At 39.7% G+C, this 20,728-nt stretch overlaps 1 protein-coding gene across 1 annotated transcript in view; it reads left to right on the top strand.

Annotated features, from left to right (window-relative positions):
* cntln (centlein, centrosomal protein) overlaps positions 1 to 20,728 on the top strand; it is a 515,615-nt gene that overhangs the window by 279,618 nt on the left and 215,269 nt on the right. The window contains exons 12-13 of the mRNA XM_028805853.2: positions 3,739 to 3,860; positions 18,022 to 18,144. Coding sequence (XP_028661686.1) covers positions 3,739 to 3,860; positions 18,022 to 18,144 — 245 coding nt within the window. The remainder of the gene's footprint in view (positions 1 to 3,738; positions 3,861 to 18,021; positions 18,145 to 20,728) is intronic.

Below are 20,728 nucleotides of genomic sequence, written 5' to 3'. Positions count from 1 at the left end.
TTTCAATAAACTGATTGAAATAGTTTTGCATTTACCTTTTTAGTAAAAGGCGAGCTTTTAAGCCTGAGAAATCACCCCGTAAATGCACACGTTTAATTGCACATGTGTTAATATGTATGGTTACACAGTATTAAAAGACAGTGAACAACGTCAGTTACCTTTGTTCCCGCGTTTGATAAAAGGTGATCTTTTAAGCCTGAGAAATCACCCCGTAAATGCACACGTTTAATTGTACATGTGTTAATATGTATGCTTACACAGTATTAAAAGACAGTCAAAAATTAACGTCATTTACCTTCGTTCCCGCGTGTGACTCGTGCTGTAAATCTCTTCCTTGTTTTTAGTTCACGTGATTATGTAGGAGGTGTGATGACGCGATACGTGACTCCGCCTCCTCCATTACAGTGTATGGACAAAAAATATGTTCCAGTTATGACCATTACGCTTTGAATTTCGTAATGAAACCTGCCTAACTTTTGTAAGTAAGCTGTAAGGAATGAGCCTGCCAAATTTCAGCCTTCCACTTACACGGGAAGTTGGAGAATTAGTGATGAGTCAGTCAGTCAGTCAGTGAGTGAGTGAGTCAGTCAGTGAGGGCTTTGCCTTTTATTATTATAGATATATATATATATATAAAATATGCAGCTGGAGATCCACAAAGGGAGAAAAAAAAGAATCACGTATCATAAAGTAGTTTTTATTCCTGAGCTTTCAACCCGTGCCAGGGGTCTTCATCAGAGGATAATGCTTAGACTTAGAAGAATCAAAGGCAATATATAGCAAAAAATTATGTGGGGTGGTGGAGATGGCGAAGTCAGTGTGATCAGGAGGGGGGGTGGTATTGGGTGTACAGTTTATTTATTATGAACATGTTCTCTTCTATTCTCATATATATATACAGTGGTGTGAAAAACTATTTGCCCCCTTCCTGATTTCTTATTCTTTTGCATGTTTGTCACACAAAATGTTTCTGATCATCAAACACATTTAACCATTAGTCAAATATAACACAAGTAAACACAAAATGCAGTTTGTAAATGGTGGTTTTTATTATTTAGGGAGAAAAAAAAATCCAAACCTACATGGCCCTGTGTGAAAAAGTATTTGCCCCCTGAACCTAATAACTGGTTGGGCCACCCTTAGCAGCAATAACTGCAATCAAGCGTTTGCGATAACTTGCAATGAGTCTTTTACAGCGCTCTGGAGGAATTTTGGCCCACTCATCTTTGCAAAATTGTTGTAATTCAGCTTTATTTGAGGGTTTTCTAGCATGAACCGCCTTTTTAAGGTCATGCCATAGCATCTCAATTGGATTCAGGTCAGGACTTTGACTAGGCCACTCCAAAGTCTTCATTTTGTTTTTCTTCAGCCATTCAGAGGTGGATTTGCTGGTGTGTTTTGGGTCATTGTCCTGTTGCAGCACCCAAGATCGCTTCAGCTTGAGTTGACGAACAGATGGCCGAACATTCTCCTTCAGGATTTTTTGGTAGACAGTAGAATTCATGGTTCCATCTATCACAGCAAGCCTTCCAGGTCCTGAAGCAGCAAAACAACCCCAGACCATCACACTACCACCACCATATTTTACTGTTGGTATGATGTTCTTTTTCTGAAATGCTGTGTTCCTTTTACGCCAGATGTAACGGGACATTTGCCTTCCAAAAAGGTCAACTTTTGACTCATCAGTCCACAAGGTATTTTCCAAAAGTCTTGGCAATCATTGAGATGTTTCTTAGCAAAATTGAGACGAGCCCTAATGTTCTTTTTTGCTTAACAGTGGTTTGCGTCTTGGAAATCTGCCATGCAGGCCGTTTTTGCCCAGTCTCTTTTTTATGGTGGAGTCGTGAACACTGACCTTAATTGAGGCAAGTGAGGCCTGCAGTTCTTTAGACGTTGTCCTGGGGTCTTTTGTGACCTCTCGGATGAGTCGTCTCTGCGCTCTTGGGGTAATTTTGGTCGGCCGGCCACTCCTGGGAAGGTTCACCACTGTTCCATGTTTTTTGCCATTTGTGGATAATGGCTCTCACTGTGGTTCGCTGGAGTCCCAAAGCTTTAGAAATGGCTTTATAACCTTTACCAGACTGATAGATCTCAATTACTGCTGTTCTCATTTGTTCCTGAATTTCTTTGGATCTTGGCATGATGTCTAGCTTTTGAGGTGCTTTTGGTCTACTTCTCTGTGTCAGGCAGCTCCTATTTAAGTGATTTCTTGATTGAAACAGGTGTGGCAGTAATCAGGCCTGGGGGTGGCTACGGAAATTGAACTCAGATGTGATACACCACAGTTAGGTTATTTTTTAACAAGGGGGCAATTACTTTTTCACACAGGACCATGTAGGTTTGGATTTTTTTTCTCCCTAAATAATAAAAACCATCATTTAAAAACTGCATTTTGTGTTTACTTGTGTTATATTTGACTAATGGTTAAATGTGTTTGATGATCAGAAACATTTTGTGTAACAAACATGCAAAAGAATAAGAAATCAGGAAGGGGGCAAATAGTTTTTCACACCACTGTATATATATATATATATATATATATATATATATATATATATATGTATATATATATATATATATATAATAGTAAGAAAAACACAAACAAACATAAAGAGGGCACCCACAAGCAAAGCCTATATCATTGAATATAAACACAAAGTATACATGCGTTATAATGTCAAAAAAAGTCTTCAGTGACTGCTCCAAGATAGCAAAACTTCCGGATAAGTACAGGCCAGGCAGGAAGAGACAGGTCCAGGTGGACATACACTAGAAGTGGTGTCCAAGGTGGTATGGCTGTCAATCATCTGGTCTGTAGAGGGAGGAAGAGAAAAGGCATTAGTATAGAGCAACACCCTGCAGATTGGTGAGGAATTACCACCACCAGAGCCTTTAAGCTGTCCTCAAGACTCACATGTGTGACAAAGTAAATATATTATAAGTGCCCTAAGGGATGGATTGGCATATCAACTGGGCTTAAGGGTGATTACTGGCCCGGTTAGAAGGCTGTAATGGATGGACACTACACAGTAGATGGAGGCTTTACCCAGCTGGGATGGTGCTTAATTAGCTATCACTAACATTGTTTTCTCCTTCTCTCCTTGCAGCACTGAGAACCTGCCCAGTTAGGGCAACTGACCCCACCCTTTCTGGTACCCCATCCATAATAATACTGGCTTCCCAGAAGGAGGCAGCATTTTGACAAGAGTGTCCCACTGGATTGAGCTCTCACGTAAACTGAGCCTAGAGTTTGTTTTGTTTATTTTTGTTACTTTTTAAACAGGATGACCCTGTTGGCTCCCCAATTTTTTTCTTTTAACAGCCGGTCATTCCAGTACCTGGGCGCACATCACATAAAATCAAATAACATATTAATATTAGTGTTATTGAATGTTTGCTAATGTAAGCACATACTATTTCTTTAATATTTAAAATAAATGTTGGTAAAAAAAAATATAATAATTATTATCTGTTTTCCCTCTTCACTGCTCCATTATTTATTCAGCAGATCTGGACATCCCTTCACAGCTTGTTTGCATTTGCAGTGTTGGTGTCACAAACCCTTATAGAGTCCTAGTCAACATTTCTTGAGCTTGCACTCATTTTCTCACATCTCGATTTCCTTTCTCCTGATTTTCGTTTCCCTTTTTTTTTTTTTGTGACTGTAACTTCTTGCATTTTATATTCAGCAGTAACTAAGAATTGAAAAACTTGTTTGTTTTTTTTTTTTTTTATGAGAATGAGGAGAACGAAGAACTACGACAAGTTAATGAGAGACGCCAAGATCGTTTGCACCTGCTCCAGACAAACTTCAGGACTCTTAAGGAACAACTCAAAGAGGTCGACGAAAGCCACAGCAAGTGAGTTTTGAATTTTAATATTACTCAGAAACATGTCTAGAGGTCTTGCAGGCAACTGATGATGCTTACGATGCATAGTTTTAGTAAATTTACTTGATATAATGGGCATGGTGAATGTTATTCCGTACAGAAGAAAGTATAAAGTTTATATGAATAGATAGACAGATCTTTATATTGCCCCAGAGGGCAATTTGGCTTTTTACAGAAGCTCTTAAATAAATACATACATAGAAAAATAAATAAATATCCATACATTATGGTCTGAACACACACTAGAATGGCTAAAAAAGAAGAAAATTTTAAAAAGGAGGAAACCTTCTGCCTTGTGAGTCCCAGGCCCAGTGAGGTGCTTATACAGGCGTATTGCTGTTGGTATAAAGGGGCCCCGTAGGGTTTCTTGACACACTTTTGCCAAAATGATCTGTTGGCAGAAAGCTCTCAGTGTTTTTGTCACAGAGAGGATGTGCAGCTTTGTTCATAATGGCACTCAGTCTTGTTTTCATTCTCTCCTCCTCCACAACCTCTGGGGGTTCAGAGTATGTCCTATAACTGAGCCTTGCCCTTTTAATTAGCTTGTTAATTTGGTGGGCCTCTTTTGAAGTGATGCTACCAGCCCAGCATACCACACTGGCCATCATAGCGTTATAGAGGATGTGAAGGATATCACTTCCCACATTAAATGAATGTAGTCTCACAAGAACAAAACAGCCTGACTTGCCCTTTCTTCTATAGTTTCTGTATGTTCCGAGACCAGGCCAGCCTGTAATTGATATGGACCCCTAAGTACTTGTAGGAGTGGACCACCTGTACATCCACTCCCTGAATAGTGTCTGACATAAAGGCTCTTTGGTGAAACAAAGCTCAATAAGCAGTTTCTTGGTTTTGCTGATGTTAAGTTGCAGACAGTTCTCAAAGTTCTCCCCCTGACCCTTCTCCTCTGTCTCATCCCCTCATCAATATACCCCATAAGTACAGATTCATCTGAGAATCTCTGTAAGTGACATGTCCTGCTGTTATATTTTTAATCTGAGGAAGATTATACTTTAACTTTTTGTCTGTCATGACTTGAGACGTCACAGTACCACAATTTTTGTATTCAACATCAAAGCCAGTGCAATTTCACAATACTTGATACTTATTTGATACCACAGCAAAAACAGAAATCCCATGCAATGGCTTTTTATTAATAGTACCTTCATTACTTAATTAAACAATATTGTGCCTTTTTGTATAATACAGTATCTCTCTCTCTCTCTCTCTCTCTCTCTATATATATATATATATATATATATATATATATATATATATAAAATCCAACGTCTGTCTGTATGTCTGTCTGCTTTTCATGAGAGAACTACTGAACGGATTTAGATCGGGTTTTTTTCTATAATTTGCTTGAACATTCCGGTTGATTGGTGGCACGGTGGCACAGTGATAGCGCTGCTGCCTCGCAGTAAGGGGACCCCTTTGGGTGTTCTCCCCGTGTTTGTGTGGGTTTCCTCCGGGTACTTTGGCTTCCTCCCACAGTCCAAAGACATGCAGGTTAGGTGCATTGGCTATCCTAAATTGTCCCTAGTGTGTGTTTGTGTCCTGCGGTGGGTTGGCGCCCTGCCCGGGATTGGTTCCCTACCTTGCGCCCTGTGTTGGCTGGGATTGGCTCCAGCAGAACCCTGTGACCCTGTGTTTGGATTCAGCAGGTTGGAAAATGGATGGATGGATGGATTCCGGTTGATTTTGCGACTTCTCTCATTGCACTAAGTATCATAGTTTGCTTGCAGGAGCGATATATTCGCACAAATCCAAGACAAAGGCTGCGGGCCAAGGGGAGGGGAAAGCGTGATGTCAGGAGTGGGGAGCGGTGCGAGGCCCTCCTCACTCACGCGCCAGCATCCGTTCGAATCGGTCTACCTCTGGCCACGGGTTGGATCGTACCTTGCTTCCGCTTGGCTAGCGATACCCATTTGTTTATTGATTTTTAAAGTTAGTCCTGTTTCACTACTACGTGGGTGGAGCCACAGGGAGACAGCTAGTAAAATATAAATACTAATTTTAACAACAACTTTCAAATGCTGGTACAGTAATCCCTCGCTATATCGCGCTTCGACTTTCACGGCTTCACTCTATCATGGATTTTATATGTAGGCATATTTAAATATATATCGCAGATTTTTCGCTGGTTTGTGGGTTTCAGTGGACAATGGGTCTTTTAATTTCTGGCACATGCTTCGTCAGTTGGTTTGCCCAGTTGATTTCATACAAGGGAAGCTATTGGCGGATGGCTGAGAAGCTACCCAATCAGAGCACGTATTACATATTAAACAAAACTCCTCAAATATATTGTGAGCAGGGGGGCTTTTCACACTCCTAGAGGATACGGACGCTCCTCTAAAAACATCTGAAAGACTACCTTCACATTGCTCCCTTTCTTGCTGGGCTTACTTGCGGCTGCTTTGTCACGCGATATGCTTCCCGCACGGTGCTTCGCATACTTAAAAACCCGAACAGCCCTATTGATTTTTGATTGTTTGCTTTTCTCTCTCTCTCTGACATTCTCTGCTTCTGACGCGCACTCCTTTGAAGAGGAAGATGTGTTTGCATTCTTTTAATTGTGAGATGGAACTGTTGTCTCTGTCTTGTCATGGATCACATTTAAACTTTTGAAAAAGAGACAAATGTTTGTTTGCAGTGTTTGAATAAAGTTCCTGTCTCTACAACCTCCTGTGTTTCTGTGCAAATCTGTGACCCAAGCATGAAAATATAAATATAACCATAAAAACATATGGTTTTTACTTTGCGGATTTTCACCTTTTGCGGGGGGTTCTGGAACGCAACCCCCGCGATTGAGGAGGGATCACTGTATATCCATCCAGTAGTAAGTAGACTAGCATAGGCATTCATGAATATCAAAATACAGTGCAGGGCTTAAATTTTAATGTGTGATAGACGTGGGGATTCCTCCAGTGCAACAAGAAATGGGGGGAATTTTATAATCTGGGGGGGGGGGGGGTTTCAACATAGACGTCATCGTAGATTAATTGATTTATCTTATGTGCACATTCCAAATTTATTTTTTAAATTTTCTCTCCAGTAACACTGTTTAAGATCAATGCACAAAATGCAATAAATCGAACGTTATTGTATCTGTACTGTTGAATTTGAATTCCGAGACAATGTGGACAAACCCTTTAAAGCAGTTTTTGCAACAATATGCTTTTAAAATGTGGATGTCAGAGAATCCCTCGGTTAGGTTTGTTACATTTGCTATTGTAAGTTTTATAATATTTTTATTTGCCTCATTAGCTGGTTAAAAAACTTAATAAAGAGTAATATTTATCAGAAGTGACAAACTGATTCAATTTTCAAATGTCACAAAATCCTAGGGCTTTAATTGTACAAATCCCTCCATTTGTTTTTGTTATTTACGTTAGTCCTAACTTTAATTTTCTGTGTGAATTCAAACCTATTCGTTTTACCTTAATCCGCTATTTTAGAGCTGCCATAAAACAGCCTGTGCTGTACTCTTTTTTGAGTAACTTACATGAGCGACCGGACTTTGTTATTACTTAGCCCGAGTACAAATCAAGAATTAGAATATCAAGCGAACCTGCAGTGTAACAGGTACACGTCATGACATTCAAGGATCAGAGGGGCATCTGGGTCTTATGTTGGTAAGTGAACAGATGTGGTGATGCTGGTCCGTGAGCGGATACACCCAGGTCCAGGCCGCAGCCCTAACCTTTAGCTCTTCTTCTCTTTAATGTGCTTTTCCCTCCATTGCTGGTCCTCATGGGCTCTGATTTTCTTTTGTTGCCGCTATTCATTTTAGTTTAGCAGGTTCTGTTGTGTTATGGGGTGGAAGGCTGGGGGAATTGGGGGGGCTAAGCATGGCATCTTTCCTTTATTGCAGTTCCCATCTGAATAGCTTATGTTCCCCTTTAAAGTGTTTGTTTTGTATTTCAATAAAAATTTTATACAAAAATGTATATATATGATTTACAGTGCCCCCCAGGGACAAAGGCACATTTTTGTTCCTTGATTTTCCTCTCTGCTCCACAGTTGAAATTACAAATCAAACAATGCAGACTTTCATTTAAAGGTATTTGCAGACATTTCAGTCTCACCATGTAGAAATGACGACACATTTTCTATGTGGTCCCCCCATTTCAGGGCACCGTAACGTCACAGGTGTTTGTGTTTCCTCATGTGTATTTAATGGCTTCATAAGATACATTGGCCTGCTTCTACCCTTTGGAGTCTGTAGTTGCCATTATTCAACCTGAGGACAAGAGCTCAGCCAATGATAATCAAAGAAGCCATTATGAGGCTGGGAATTGGAGTCATCGATGAAACTTTAGGATGACCGAACTGTCTAGAATATCACGTGGAAGAAAGAACACAGTGGTGAGCTGAGTAATCACAAAGGGACTGGTGAGCCGAGGAAGACCTCCACTGCTGATGACAGAAGAATCCTCACTATGGTCAAGAAAAAGCCCCAAATATCTGTGTGACAGACCAGAAACAGTCTTCAGGGAGCTAATGTGTGTGTGTCAGAGGCGACTATCAGCAGAAGACTTCTTGAATAGAAACACAGAGGCCGCACTGCAAGATGCAGGCTACTATTTAACAACAAAAACAAGATGGCCAGATTATAGTTTGTGGAAAGGGACTTCAAAGAGCCTGCAGAATTCTGGGAAAAGGTCTTGTGGACAGACGAGACAAAGATGAACCTCATCAGAGTGATGGTAAGAGCAAAGTGTGGAGACAACAAGAGACTGCCCAAGATCCAAAGCAGACCACCTAATCTGTTAAACATGGCGGTGTCCTGTGGGTGTTATGGCTTTTCCATGTATATCAGCCACAGGTCCTGGTACCCTTCACTTCACTGATGATGTAAATGCTGATGGCAGCGGCACAGTGAATTCTGAGGTGTGTAGAAACATCTGATCTGCCCAAGTTCCCGTAAATGTCTCCAAACTCACTGGACGGCTCTTCATCCTCCAAGAAGATAATGAGCGAAACATACTGCTGAGGCCACACAGGAGATTTGCAAAGCTAAAAAAAATTCTAATTCTGGAATGGCCAAACCAGTCTACGGATTTAAGTGCAATTTAGTAGGCCTTCCATATTCTGAAGAGAAAACACAAGGGTCAAGCCCCCCAGACAAGCAGGACCTGAAGATGGCTGCATTAGAGGCTTGCCAGAACATCACCATAGAAGATCTTCAGCACCTGTGAATTGCATACTTCAGGCAGTCATTGCATGCTTGGATATGTGACAAAGTCCTAAATATGATGACAGCTTTAATAGACCTGCCATTGCTGTGTCCCAAATATATATATATACTAGTCATTTAGCCCGTTTCAATAACGGGCGCTAGAACAGTAGATAGATAGATAGATAGATAGATAGATAGATAGATAGATAGATAGATAGATAGATAGATAGATAGATAGATAGATAGATAGATAGATAGATAGATAGATAGATAGATAGATAGATAGATAGATAGATAGATAGATAGATAGATAGATAGATAGATAGATAGATAGATAGATAGATACTTTATTAATCCCAATGGGAAATTCACAGTAGTGCATAAACATTAGTAGGAACAGTCTATATTAAATGGCAAGGGACTTTGACCTCATTCTTTTTGTTGGTCATATTTTTCTTTCTTTCAGTCTTTCTTTTGTTGATGTTTACTTGCTGAGCTGACCGTTCTTCGTGGGCTGCCGCCGTGTGTTGTGTGTCTTTAATTTTCTGTGACAGTAATACTGTCTTGTACGGCTCTATTCAATAAGGGCGCGTAGATAATTTAGTTCAAATGGCTCTGGAATATGTGAAGAGCAACAGGTGCAGATCTTTATTTATGCGCGCCTTTATTCGCTGCGCCCAATTGAGGTCGTCCTTTTGAGGCTCGCCTTTTTGTGCGCGCCCTTATTGAAGGATACCGTCTTGTACGTCCGCTGGCTTGTACGTCCGTACGTCCGTAATATACCTTTAATTTTCTCTGGCGGTAATACAGGCGTGCGCGTCGGTAATATACCTTTAATCTCCTCTGACAGTAATACTGGCTTGTATGTGGCTGTAATATGCGTCACTGTATTGTGTACCTTTAATTTCCTCTCGCAGTAGTACTGGTTTGTATTTCCGTAAAACGACTCTAACTTTCTCTGACAGTAATATCGCGCATAGCACCGTGCCCCACGCATGTGCACTTCACCAGAAGACACACACACACGGACACCTGGACGCACATAGGGATTTTATATATATAGATATATATTTTTTGTTCTTTATTTCACCTTATACAATTTCTCGTATTAGGAATTTGTTAGTTTTTGCATACCCTGAAATGACCTGAAATGGGGGGACCATGTAGAAAATGTGGTGTGTGACCAAAATGCATGCAAATCCCCTTAAATCAAAGTCTGTAGTGTGCACTTTAATCACAAAGTCAGAACTGTTTGATTTGTAAACTGTGGAGCAGAGGGGGAAATCAAGGGGAAAGGTATCTTTGTCTCAGACGTTACGCATGGCACTGTATGTGTGCTCACCCTTCACTGTTTAGAGACCGTCTGTTCCTAATGAACTTGTATCCAATAAAAAACACATAAAGTGACACACAAATCAAAAGTGCAGAACTTACAGATTTACATTTTTCTTGCACTGGAGTCCTGGCTGGTTAAGTTGCTTGCTCAGGTTCATGTGGTGTTATTTTATATATTGTAAAAATTATTTCAAAGGTTTGTGGACTGGATATGTCTAGGAATTTAATTAAAAAAAAAGTAATTTGCAACGATACATGTGATCGTTTATGAGTTCAAAGGGAAATTTTAAAATATTTTTTATCTAAGGTGTCTTGCACGTTTAACATTTTATGACAACTGGACGGTTTTCGTGTGGATTCTCCATTTGTATTGTTTAACTTTGACATGTTGTTTATGTTTTTTTGATTTTGCACAAATGAGATTGATAGTTGCAGAGAGGTGTGGATGCTTCCTAGCGTATTATTTCTGCCAGCGTCTTTTTCTTTTGGGACTGCAGGTTTCCAGGTTTGCACCGTTTCAGCATGATTTTTGGCCAAAGTCTGAGAAGACATTTTAATTAGTCAATTACTAGAGAAAGAGAGAATTGACTGTTGCAGTGCTCTGTATTTATGTTTTGGAAGAAATATTCATTTTGTGGTTAATTTAATTAAATTTTGGTTTAGTTTTTCATAGTACTTTATACTGAGTGCAGGCGCAGAACACTGTGAAAAGTTCTCAGACAAAATACAAGTATAAATTTTATAGATTACAGATTTAGTAAATAAAAAGGCTCAGATTTATTAAAACATAGAAACCAAAATATAACTGATTAACCAACAATATCTGTCCATTTATTAGTTAAGTTACTTCTTATATTGCATCCTTTACTCTGGACATTCTCAGAACATTATGTTATATGACAAATATCATACAGTTAACCAAAATACAATTTTCTACACTGTTTATTTTCAAATATATATATTTTCAAATATATTTCTGCAGATGGGCATTGATATGCTTTGATGTTGTTACACACTTCCAAGTTCTTAAGTATCCTAGTGAGAAGTCGAGCAAAATGACACCTTTTATTGGCTAAAAAAAAATAAAATATGAAAATTTTCGAGGCAACTCAGGCTTCTTCTTGAGGACTGATTGAGGTCATTTATGTGAGGTAGAATGCCTAGTGGGGGCAGATTTTTTTTTTTTTTTTTTTTTTTCTGTCTTCTCTGCCCATCAGAACTTACTTTACTCTTTGTTAATTAGAATTGGCTAATTTTACTTTTATATTTTTTCTTTTTTCTATCGTCATCCTGTAAAGCACTTTTAGCTACGTCATTTGTATGAAAACATGCTATAGAAATAAATGTTGTTGTTGTTCAGGCAAGATGTAAGAGGCCTGAGTTGTCTCAAAAGCTTGCATATTGTAATTTTTTTAGTTGGCCAATAAAAGGTGTCATTTTGCTTGACTTCTCATTACATCCATAATGGCTAACACGGTACAACACCCTAGAACTACTTTAGTAATGGTGCAAAACTTTCTGAAAACATCTTTTCACTTTGTTATTAATGGGTTGTTGAATTTCAATTTGGAGTGTCACAGCAAAAGTTCTGAATACTTCTAAGGATGAGAGATTTCAGCTTTTGATTTTAAATACATTTAAAAACCTTTCTGAAAATGCTTGTCATTATGGGTAATTTAGTTAGATTGATGTGTTAGAATAAAAGGTGCAGAAAGTGAAGGGGTCTCGGTACTTTTGGAATCTACTCTCCCTGTGCTGCACTTTGTCCTTTTTGTTACAGCTTTGTGATTAACAGCTAACCATAACATCATTGAAATGGTTTTGGGGAGCTGAAGTCTAACCTGGATCAATAAATGAGTGATTTGTTTTTTTTACTTGAAATTGACGTTTTAAAATATATTTTAAAATTATTTCTAAATTAGTGTGGTCAGCATGAGGGCGTAGCCACACCCCAAACTCACAGACACAATTTCCAGTACAAGTAAAGACTTTTTATTAATACAGTCCCGTTTACAAAGGTTTCTTTTTTCAGCACCACTTGTAACAATGAACTTTCTCTTCAGACTTTTCACTTCCACTCTTCCTGGCAGGCTTTGTCCTTCCTTACACTGGGTGAAGCAGTGCCGTTTCTTTTATGCCGGATCTGGAAGTACTTCAGATGCCACCACGCTGCTTCCAGAAAGCACTTCCAGTAGATCAAGTGAAACTTCTCTAAACTGGGTACAGCTTCACCCACCAGCTCCACCTGGCATCCCCAGTGTATGTAGTCTTGCAGGGCTGCCAACTGGAACTACAACTCCCATGTAGCACTGCATGTGTGCTCACAAAAACCCTCCAGAGAGTTGGTGCCACCTATTGTGCTGGGGGAAATAATGTCCCCGGGAGGCAAAATCATTCTACCGTTCCTTTATCATGGCCTCCTAGCTGGGTAAGGTAGCATTGATCCAAGCCGGGATGCCAGCCACCCCGTGTCTTCCATAACTTTAGTTTATCGTAAAGTGAAATGGATCAGTCCTCAGTATGATGAGCAGAAATCATTAGGAAACACTGGATGGGTAAAAAGCAATGACATTCTTTGGCACCTCAGTATTGGAGAAGAAATCCAAAGGATATGAGGTTAGATGCTTTCATCCTTTTCAATTACAGTTATTAAACATTTTGCTTCATCTCTTATGAATTCTGTTATTGTTTGGGAAAATGCAAAATTGCTAAAAGTATCCTAAGAATGACATGATTATGCTGCTACTGGTAATTTGAAATCATCATGGACTTTGCTTCATTGGAGTATTAAATAAAGTGCAATTTTGTTGATATGCTCATTAAAAGTGTCTGGCTGCTAGTTATTCTCCTTTTTTTTATTAACAAGTGTTGCTAATCCAATTTAAAAATATAATTCGCCCCTTGAGTTTTACTAATGTCTTGTAAATGAATGGATGAGTTATAAATGCATATTGTTAAGTCACTTTATTATTCATATTGAGAGCTTTTATTAAATAAAAATAAGGTTTATAGAAACAAACAAAAAAAAACAATCATCTTCTGAAACCTGTAATTCTGATTGGTAATTTTTCGGCAAATTTTCTATTAGTAATATTGAAATATTTCATTTATAACATGTATTGCCTTTGTCACATGTTCTCTTATCCTGATGAGTTAAGGATAATCATTAATAAAACTGCATCAATAAGAAAAACCTCATTTGAAACATCTATCTATCTATCTATCTATCTATCTATCTATCTATCTATCTATCTATCTATCTATCTATCTATCTATCTATCTATCTATCTATCTATCTATCTATCTATCTATCTATCTATCTATCTATCTATCTATCTATCTATCTATCTATCTATCTATCTATCTATCTATCTATGTTAAATTTGTGTGCCCGTCAGTAGTCCTTAAGGGCTGAAGTATCTTCTGGTTTTATTACAATTGTAAATCTCAATGATCTTCTTTGGCTGGTCTCTGCGTTAGGACATTTAATAAGCAGTGTAAGAGATCAGACAGACCACAACACCCACCTTGAGACCCTATGTAATTGGAATGCAGCAGAAACAAGAAAATGAGCAATAATTGCAAAAATGGCTATTCAGACGCTATTTCCAAAGTGAACTGTTTTCAAAATGGCTGAACTTTCAGTCAAATGTCATTCCGACAGGAAGAGGTGGGTCCAGGCAGATAGGCGGCAGAAGTGATGTCAGAGATGTCAGTCATCTGGTCTGCAGTGGGAGGATGAGAAAAGCAATTAGAACACAGCGCCAACCACTAGAACAGTGGGGCATTACATTCACTAGAGCCCTTATGGTGCTCATGAGTACGATAGCAGCTATGTTATTAATATAATCAATGCTACAACAACTGACTTATAAAATGATGTATTACTAGAAGTGTTTCTACCTGCATGTTGTTTTGCATATTTCATTTTTGCTCTGCTTTGTGTTTTTAACACATTATGACATGTGAGACGTATTTAAAAAGCTGGCAACGCCCCATGCAGTGCTCTTCTGGTGCGAAAATCTAACCAAATAACTTCAATCCAGTTCTTATTTTTATTAAACACACTTCCACAGCGAACTCCACAGTCATTACAAGTAAAATAATAAAAATAAAATACAACGCAAAGGGTAATGTCGCAGTATAAACAGTGAAACTTCTTGCAGTATGCAGTGTAGTCAGACCCGTTCACTTTTTCATAGATTATTCTGTTGTAGCTTTGTGTTAAAATTATTTAAGTTAATTTTTTCCCTCATCATGCAATAATACCCCAGAATGACAAATCCAAAACATAATTTTAGAATTTTTTTTGCAAGTTTATTAACAGTAAAAACTTGCAGTCTCACATTGACCTAAGTAAGTATTCAGACCCTTTACTTGGTACTTCATTGAAGCCTCTTTGGTACCCATTCCAGCCTGCAGTCTTCTTGGGTCTGACGTGACGAGCTTCACACACCTGGACTTGAGGACATTCTGCGATTCTTCTCTGCAGATCCTCTCAAGTTCTCTCAGGCTGGATGGAGACCCCCGGCAGACCGCTATTTTCAGGTCTCTCCACAGACGTTTGAGGTCTAAGCTCTGGCTGGGCCACTCAAGGACATTCCCAAAGTTGTCCCAAAGCCACTCCTTTGTTGTCTTAGCTTTCTGCTTAGGGTCATTGTCCTATTGGAAAGTAAACCTTCAGCCCAGTCCATGGTCCAGAGCACTCCGGAGCAGGTTTTCATTAAGGATGTCTCTGTATTTTGTTCCATTCAGCTTTCCCTTAACCCCTTCTAGTCTTCCAGTCTGACACAAAACCCCACAGCATTATTTGCCACCTCCGTGCTTCACCATTGGAATGGTATTGCGTACGTGGTGAGTGGGGCCTGGTTTCCTCCAGATTTGACCCTAATCTTGGTTTCATCATACCCAAGTAAGGGTCCATCCAAGTCAGCATGCCAGTTGTTTCTCACAGTCTGAGTGCCCTTTAGGTGTCTTTTTGCAAACTCCATGTGTGCTTTTATGTGTCTTTCACCATTGAGTGATTTCTATCTGGCCACTCTGTCATAAAGTCCAGATCGGTAGAGAGCAGTGCAGTACAGTGCAGTGTAGTGATAGCTGGCCTTCTGGAAGTTTTCTCCATCTCTCCACAGGTTCTCTGGAGTTCAGAGTGACCATTGGGTTTTTTTTGTCACCTCTCTTACCAAGGCCCTTCTCCTTAGCCCTAACCCTAACCCTTGTACACCAGTCTCTGTTTCTATGAAGAATCTTTGTTGTTCCAAACATCATCCATTTAAGTATTATGAAGGCAACTTTGCTGCTGGGATCTTTCAATGCTGTAGGAAGTTCTTTGTAGCTTTCTCCAGCTCTGTGCCACGACAAAATCCTATCTCTATGATCTGCCAACAATTGCTTCGACCTCATGGCTTGGTTTTTTCTCAGCTGTGGGACCTTCTGTGTTTCTTTTACTAATCAATCCAGTCAATTGAATTGATGGCAGGTTGGCTCCAAACAAAACGTAGTAATATCTAAATGAGGACCAATAGAACGGGGATGTACCTGAGACAAGTTTCAGAAGTCATAGAAAATGGTCTAAATACTTGTGTCAATGTGATATTACAGTTTTTATTTTTAATAAATTGGCAAACATTTCTAAAATACTGTTTTTGCTTTGTAATTCTGGGATATTGAGTGTTGTTTGATGAGGGAAGAAATGAATTTAAGTGATCCTGCAACATAACAAAATGTGAGAACAGTGAATGAATCAGAATACTTGTTGAATTCACTGTACAAAAAATACACTGTGTATGTATACAGCTTGGTTTTAAGTCCTAATATTAGCTTTTCCTGGTCACATTCAGAAAAAGGTTAATTCTTTAGGCAAGTGATGACAGTTATAATCAAACAGAAGTTGTGGCATGTGAAAACGTATCAGTGATGTGAAACAATATGTTGTGGCCAGTAGGGGGTGCCTCAGAGCCCCAAACACCAGACACAGCTTCCATAGACAGGTCACAATAAAATTAATTTATTATGTAACCATACCTTAATAGGCTTCCTGGTCAGTCCAACACAGTACAATATATTATAAGCAGTCCTTTTCTGTCTCGTCTCGTTAGCGAACGTTGTCCTCTTCCTCCCAACTTTGACTCTAGCGGTGTGGTAAGGTGGCCTGTTTTATCCTTGACCCGGGGGTACTTCCAGTGCCATAGGATTACAACCGGACAGCACTTTTGGGCCAAGCTGACACTCTATAAAGGAGTAAGATCTTCTTCTAGGAGTGCCCACTGGCAGCCCCTGAGGAACAGGGCCATGTTTCAGAAATACATGTCCGGTGTAGACCTGTTGGTGTCCAGACTGGGGGCAGCCTTTAGAGAACACTGTCACCCAACTTAATAGTGAAATGACTATTCTTTATATGCCATATCCCCCACTATCTCCATTATTTTCTCACTCCAACTTGGAAAGGGAACAGAAGACCATCCATCCAAATTATTCAGTCATAATGACCCCATGACCAAGTATGGATCCACAGTCCATCCCATTCAGAATGCCACATGCTAGTCCATTCGCTGTGGCATTTTCATCCATTCCAGTACCACCAGTGAAATCAAAAAGATAAAGATTTTCGAAAAGTCTTAATAATGGCCAATCAAAAGTAATTTGTACAATGAATTATAAAGTAAATATGAGAAAGTAACATAAAACAACATCAGCAAGAGCTCAAAGAAGTGTATGCTATGCTAAAGTAAGAACTTGTCTTCAGTCTACTGTAGAGTCTTTAGATTTGGTTTAAATGCAAAGATCAATCCATCTTACACTGGTTTTATTTATCCTTAGAATTGGAGGTGGACAATTACTGCACAATTCATATGATTCAATGATGATTGTTGCCCTTGACATTGTAATTCCATCCATCCATCCATTTTCCAACCCGCTGAATCTGAACACAGGGTCACGGGGGTCTGCTGGAGCCAATCCCAGCCAACACAGGGCACAAGGCACGAACCAATCCCAGGCAGGGTGCCAACCCACCGCAGGACACACACAAACACACCCACACACCAAGCACACACTAGGGCCAATTTAGAATCGCCCATCCACCTAACCTGCATGTCTTTGGACTGTGGGAGGAAACCGGAGCTCCCGGAGGAAACCCACGTAGACACGGGGAGAACATGCAAACTCCACGCAGGGAGGACCCGGGAAGTGAACCCGGGTCTCCTAACTGCGAGGCAGCAGCGCTACCACTGCGCCACCGTGCCACCCATGATATTGTACTTGCACTCATTAATTTCAATTAAAAGCACTACATGTATTTTGTCTTGCCAACTGCATATATTGTATTCTATATACACACAATACAGCAGAAATTCCATTTAGCAGTTTCTAGGGAATCAATTAAAGTTTGTTAACATAAAATTATTAAATAGTGGATTAGTTGAAAAATGAATTCAGTGTTTAAAATGATATTATTTCCTTTTTATTGTTTGCAATAAAGATGCAGGACCCTGGAGATCACAAGTGACAACATTAGCAAGTTCTGTAATGTAAGGGGACTAAACCATTTATTACTTTATCAGAAGGATAATTTTAAATTAATCCATTTCTTTATTTCTTTGTGTTGTTTAGAACAAAAAGTAAAGCCCCAATTCATCGTGTGGAACCCTGGCAACTTCGACAAGAGGACAGTGATGCCGTGTGGAATGAACTGGCCTACTTTAAACGGGAACACAAGAAGCTGTTGACAGAAAAGTAAGAATTCTCTATTTTGTTTTTCTTGAAATGGGTAAAACACATGACCAGCTCCTGCGGTGGGTTGGCGCCCTGCCCGGGATTGGTTCCCTACCCTGCGCCCTGTGTTGGCTGGGATTGGCTCCAGCAGACCCCCGTGACCCTGTGTTCAGATTCAGCGGGTTGGAAAATGGATGGATGGATGGACATGAGCAGCTCAGTACCATTATGAGCAGTTCTGCACATTCTCTCTGTGACACACTAACACTGAGGCCTTTCAGGCAATAAATTATTCAACTGAAGTGTGTAAAGAAACACTATGGGGGCTCCTTTATACCAACAGCAATACGCCTGTACAGCGCCTCACTGGGACTGCGACTGCCAAGTCAGACGTTTTCTTTTTAATTTTCTTCCTTTATAGTCATTCTGGTGTGTGTTCAGACTATTATATGTGTTTGTGTGTATGTATTTATTTGTCTGTCTATTTATGTATTTGTTTATTTATTTAAGGAGCTTCTATAAAAAGCCAAATTTCCACCTAAGGACTAAAACTCTGTCTGTCTGTGAAGTCTACATTAGCACTCACACATACAAACACACTATTAAAACTTAAGAAAATGTTTTCTCGACAACAAGCCATTCCTCCCTACACAGCTCATTAGTAATGACTCTCCTAGTATCACGATTTGAAAGTCCCTAAAGTAAGTTTTTGGATATGGCTCTCTGCACAGAGAAATACTTGTATTAGTTTTCCACATTTTTCCCTTAACGTCATTCTGTTCTGCGTCTCCATGTTCTCGTTGAAGAACAGCTGGCCTCTACCTTCTTTACTCTCCTAATAATTCTGAACCCTTCTCCCATGTCTCTCTTTAATCTTTATCTATGAGTTAGATAAATGTTTTTAATCTATCTGTCGTTCCCCATATCCCATACCCAATTTTGAAATTAGTCCAGTAGCACTTCTCTGGACTTTCTGTGTTGATTTGATGATAAGGAGTTCAAAAATCTTCACACACTCTTCTAGATGTAGCTTATAATCGATTCAGCGTAACCTCCCTCAACTCGCACTCCACGCAGTGTGTCATGTAAGTCAGCCCTTCAGTATTTTTTTTTGACTGCAACCCCATTCATTTTGTAGCACATTCTATAGTTTTGTAAAAATTGTTTGTCTTTTTCCCTTAAAGTTGTTTTCACTGAAAATCTCCTGCATTTTTAGAGTTTATATTTTCAAGCAAACCTTTGGCAAGAAAACTGAAAATAGCTTAGTTAAGATCTTAATAGATAAACTAAGAAACCCTGCAGTTCAAAAGCTGACATTATTAAGCAGGCTTTGACAGGAAAAGTGCTATTTTCATTCTGGTGCTTTTTTCATTACATAATTTTCAGATTTTCCAAACTGGCAGTCACATCTTCACACGCCAGTTTCATTCTTTTTGCGGCACAGTTTCTCCCATCCATTTTTAAGCCGAGCTTCCACTGGTAGGTCTGGCCTGGTTACTTGACAGTGACTTCAAATTTAATTCTAAATCTGTAATGGCACCCAGAATGGTGTCAGGACAACAACCTCACCCTCAACGTTAGCAACACTAAGGAGATGATTGTGGATTTCTGCAAACAGGCAACAGAGCACAACCCCATCTACATCGGAGGTGAGGCTGTGGAGCAGGTCAGCAGCTTTAGGTTCCTCAGAGTCCCCCTCACTGATGACCTTAAATGGTCAAGTCACACTGTGGCAGTAGTCAAGAAAGCCCAACAAAGCCTCTACTTCCTCAGGAGACTGAGTAAGGCCCGGATGTTCCCCACAACCCTGTGCAGATTCTACAGGTGTACTGTGGAATCCATCCTGACAGGATGCATCACATCCTTGGTACAGCAACTGCTCAGTTCAGGACTGCAGAGCTCTGCAGCAGGTGGTGAATACAGCAGGGCAGATCGCGGGCACACAGCGCCCTGCCATCCAGGACATCCACACTACATGCTGTATCAGGAAAGTGAACCATATCATTTTTCACCCTCCTCCCATCTGGGAAGCGACTAAAGTCCATTCGGACACGCATCTCCAGGTTCAGGAACAGTTTCTACCCAACTGCAGTCAGATTCATGAACAATCAATAACCTTGTGTCACCTCCACTGCTACCTGAACATATACTTCTGCCACTATCTCTATTTATTCCTAGGATTCTGGTTTTATTTATTTACTTATTTATATTAATTTATTTATTGTGTTTTTTTGTGTGTCTATGTTCACTGTCTGCAGGGGCACATGCAAGCAAGCATTTCATTGTACATGGTACTTGTACTTGCACACATGACAATAAAGAATTGAATTGAATAGATTTCTCACGTCTGGCTTTGTTTTCAGAGCACGATGATCAAGTGTTACCCTAATATCCTTGACTTTTTTACTGCTGCCAGTAATTACAGTTTTATTCTTTGTTGAATTAAAGAAAACTTCCACTCTTCCATTTTGTAATGCTAACAAGACACTGAATCGGGGAATTGGAAACCTTAGGGTCATCTGGCACTATCGATACGTATAGCTGGTTGTCTTCTGCATAGCTGTGGTTATTCGTGTTTTATACGTGAGGTTATCTGACCTAAAGG

Source organism: Erpetoichthys calabaricus, chromosome 7 (genome assembly GCF_900747795.2).
Source record: "Erpetoichthys calabaricus chromosome 7, fErpCal1.3, whole genome shotgun sequence".
Classification (NCBI taxonomy): domain Eukaryota; kingdom Metazoa; phylum Chordata; class Cladistia; order Polypteriformes; family Polypteridae; genus Erpetoichthys; species Erpetoichthys calabaricus.
Note: the sequence above shows the minus strand (reverse complement) of the source record. Positions and strands in the feature narration are given on the sequence as shown.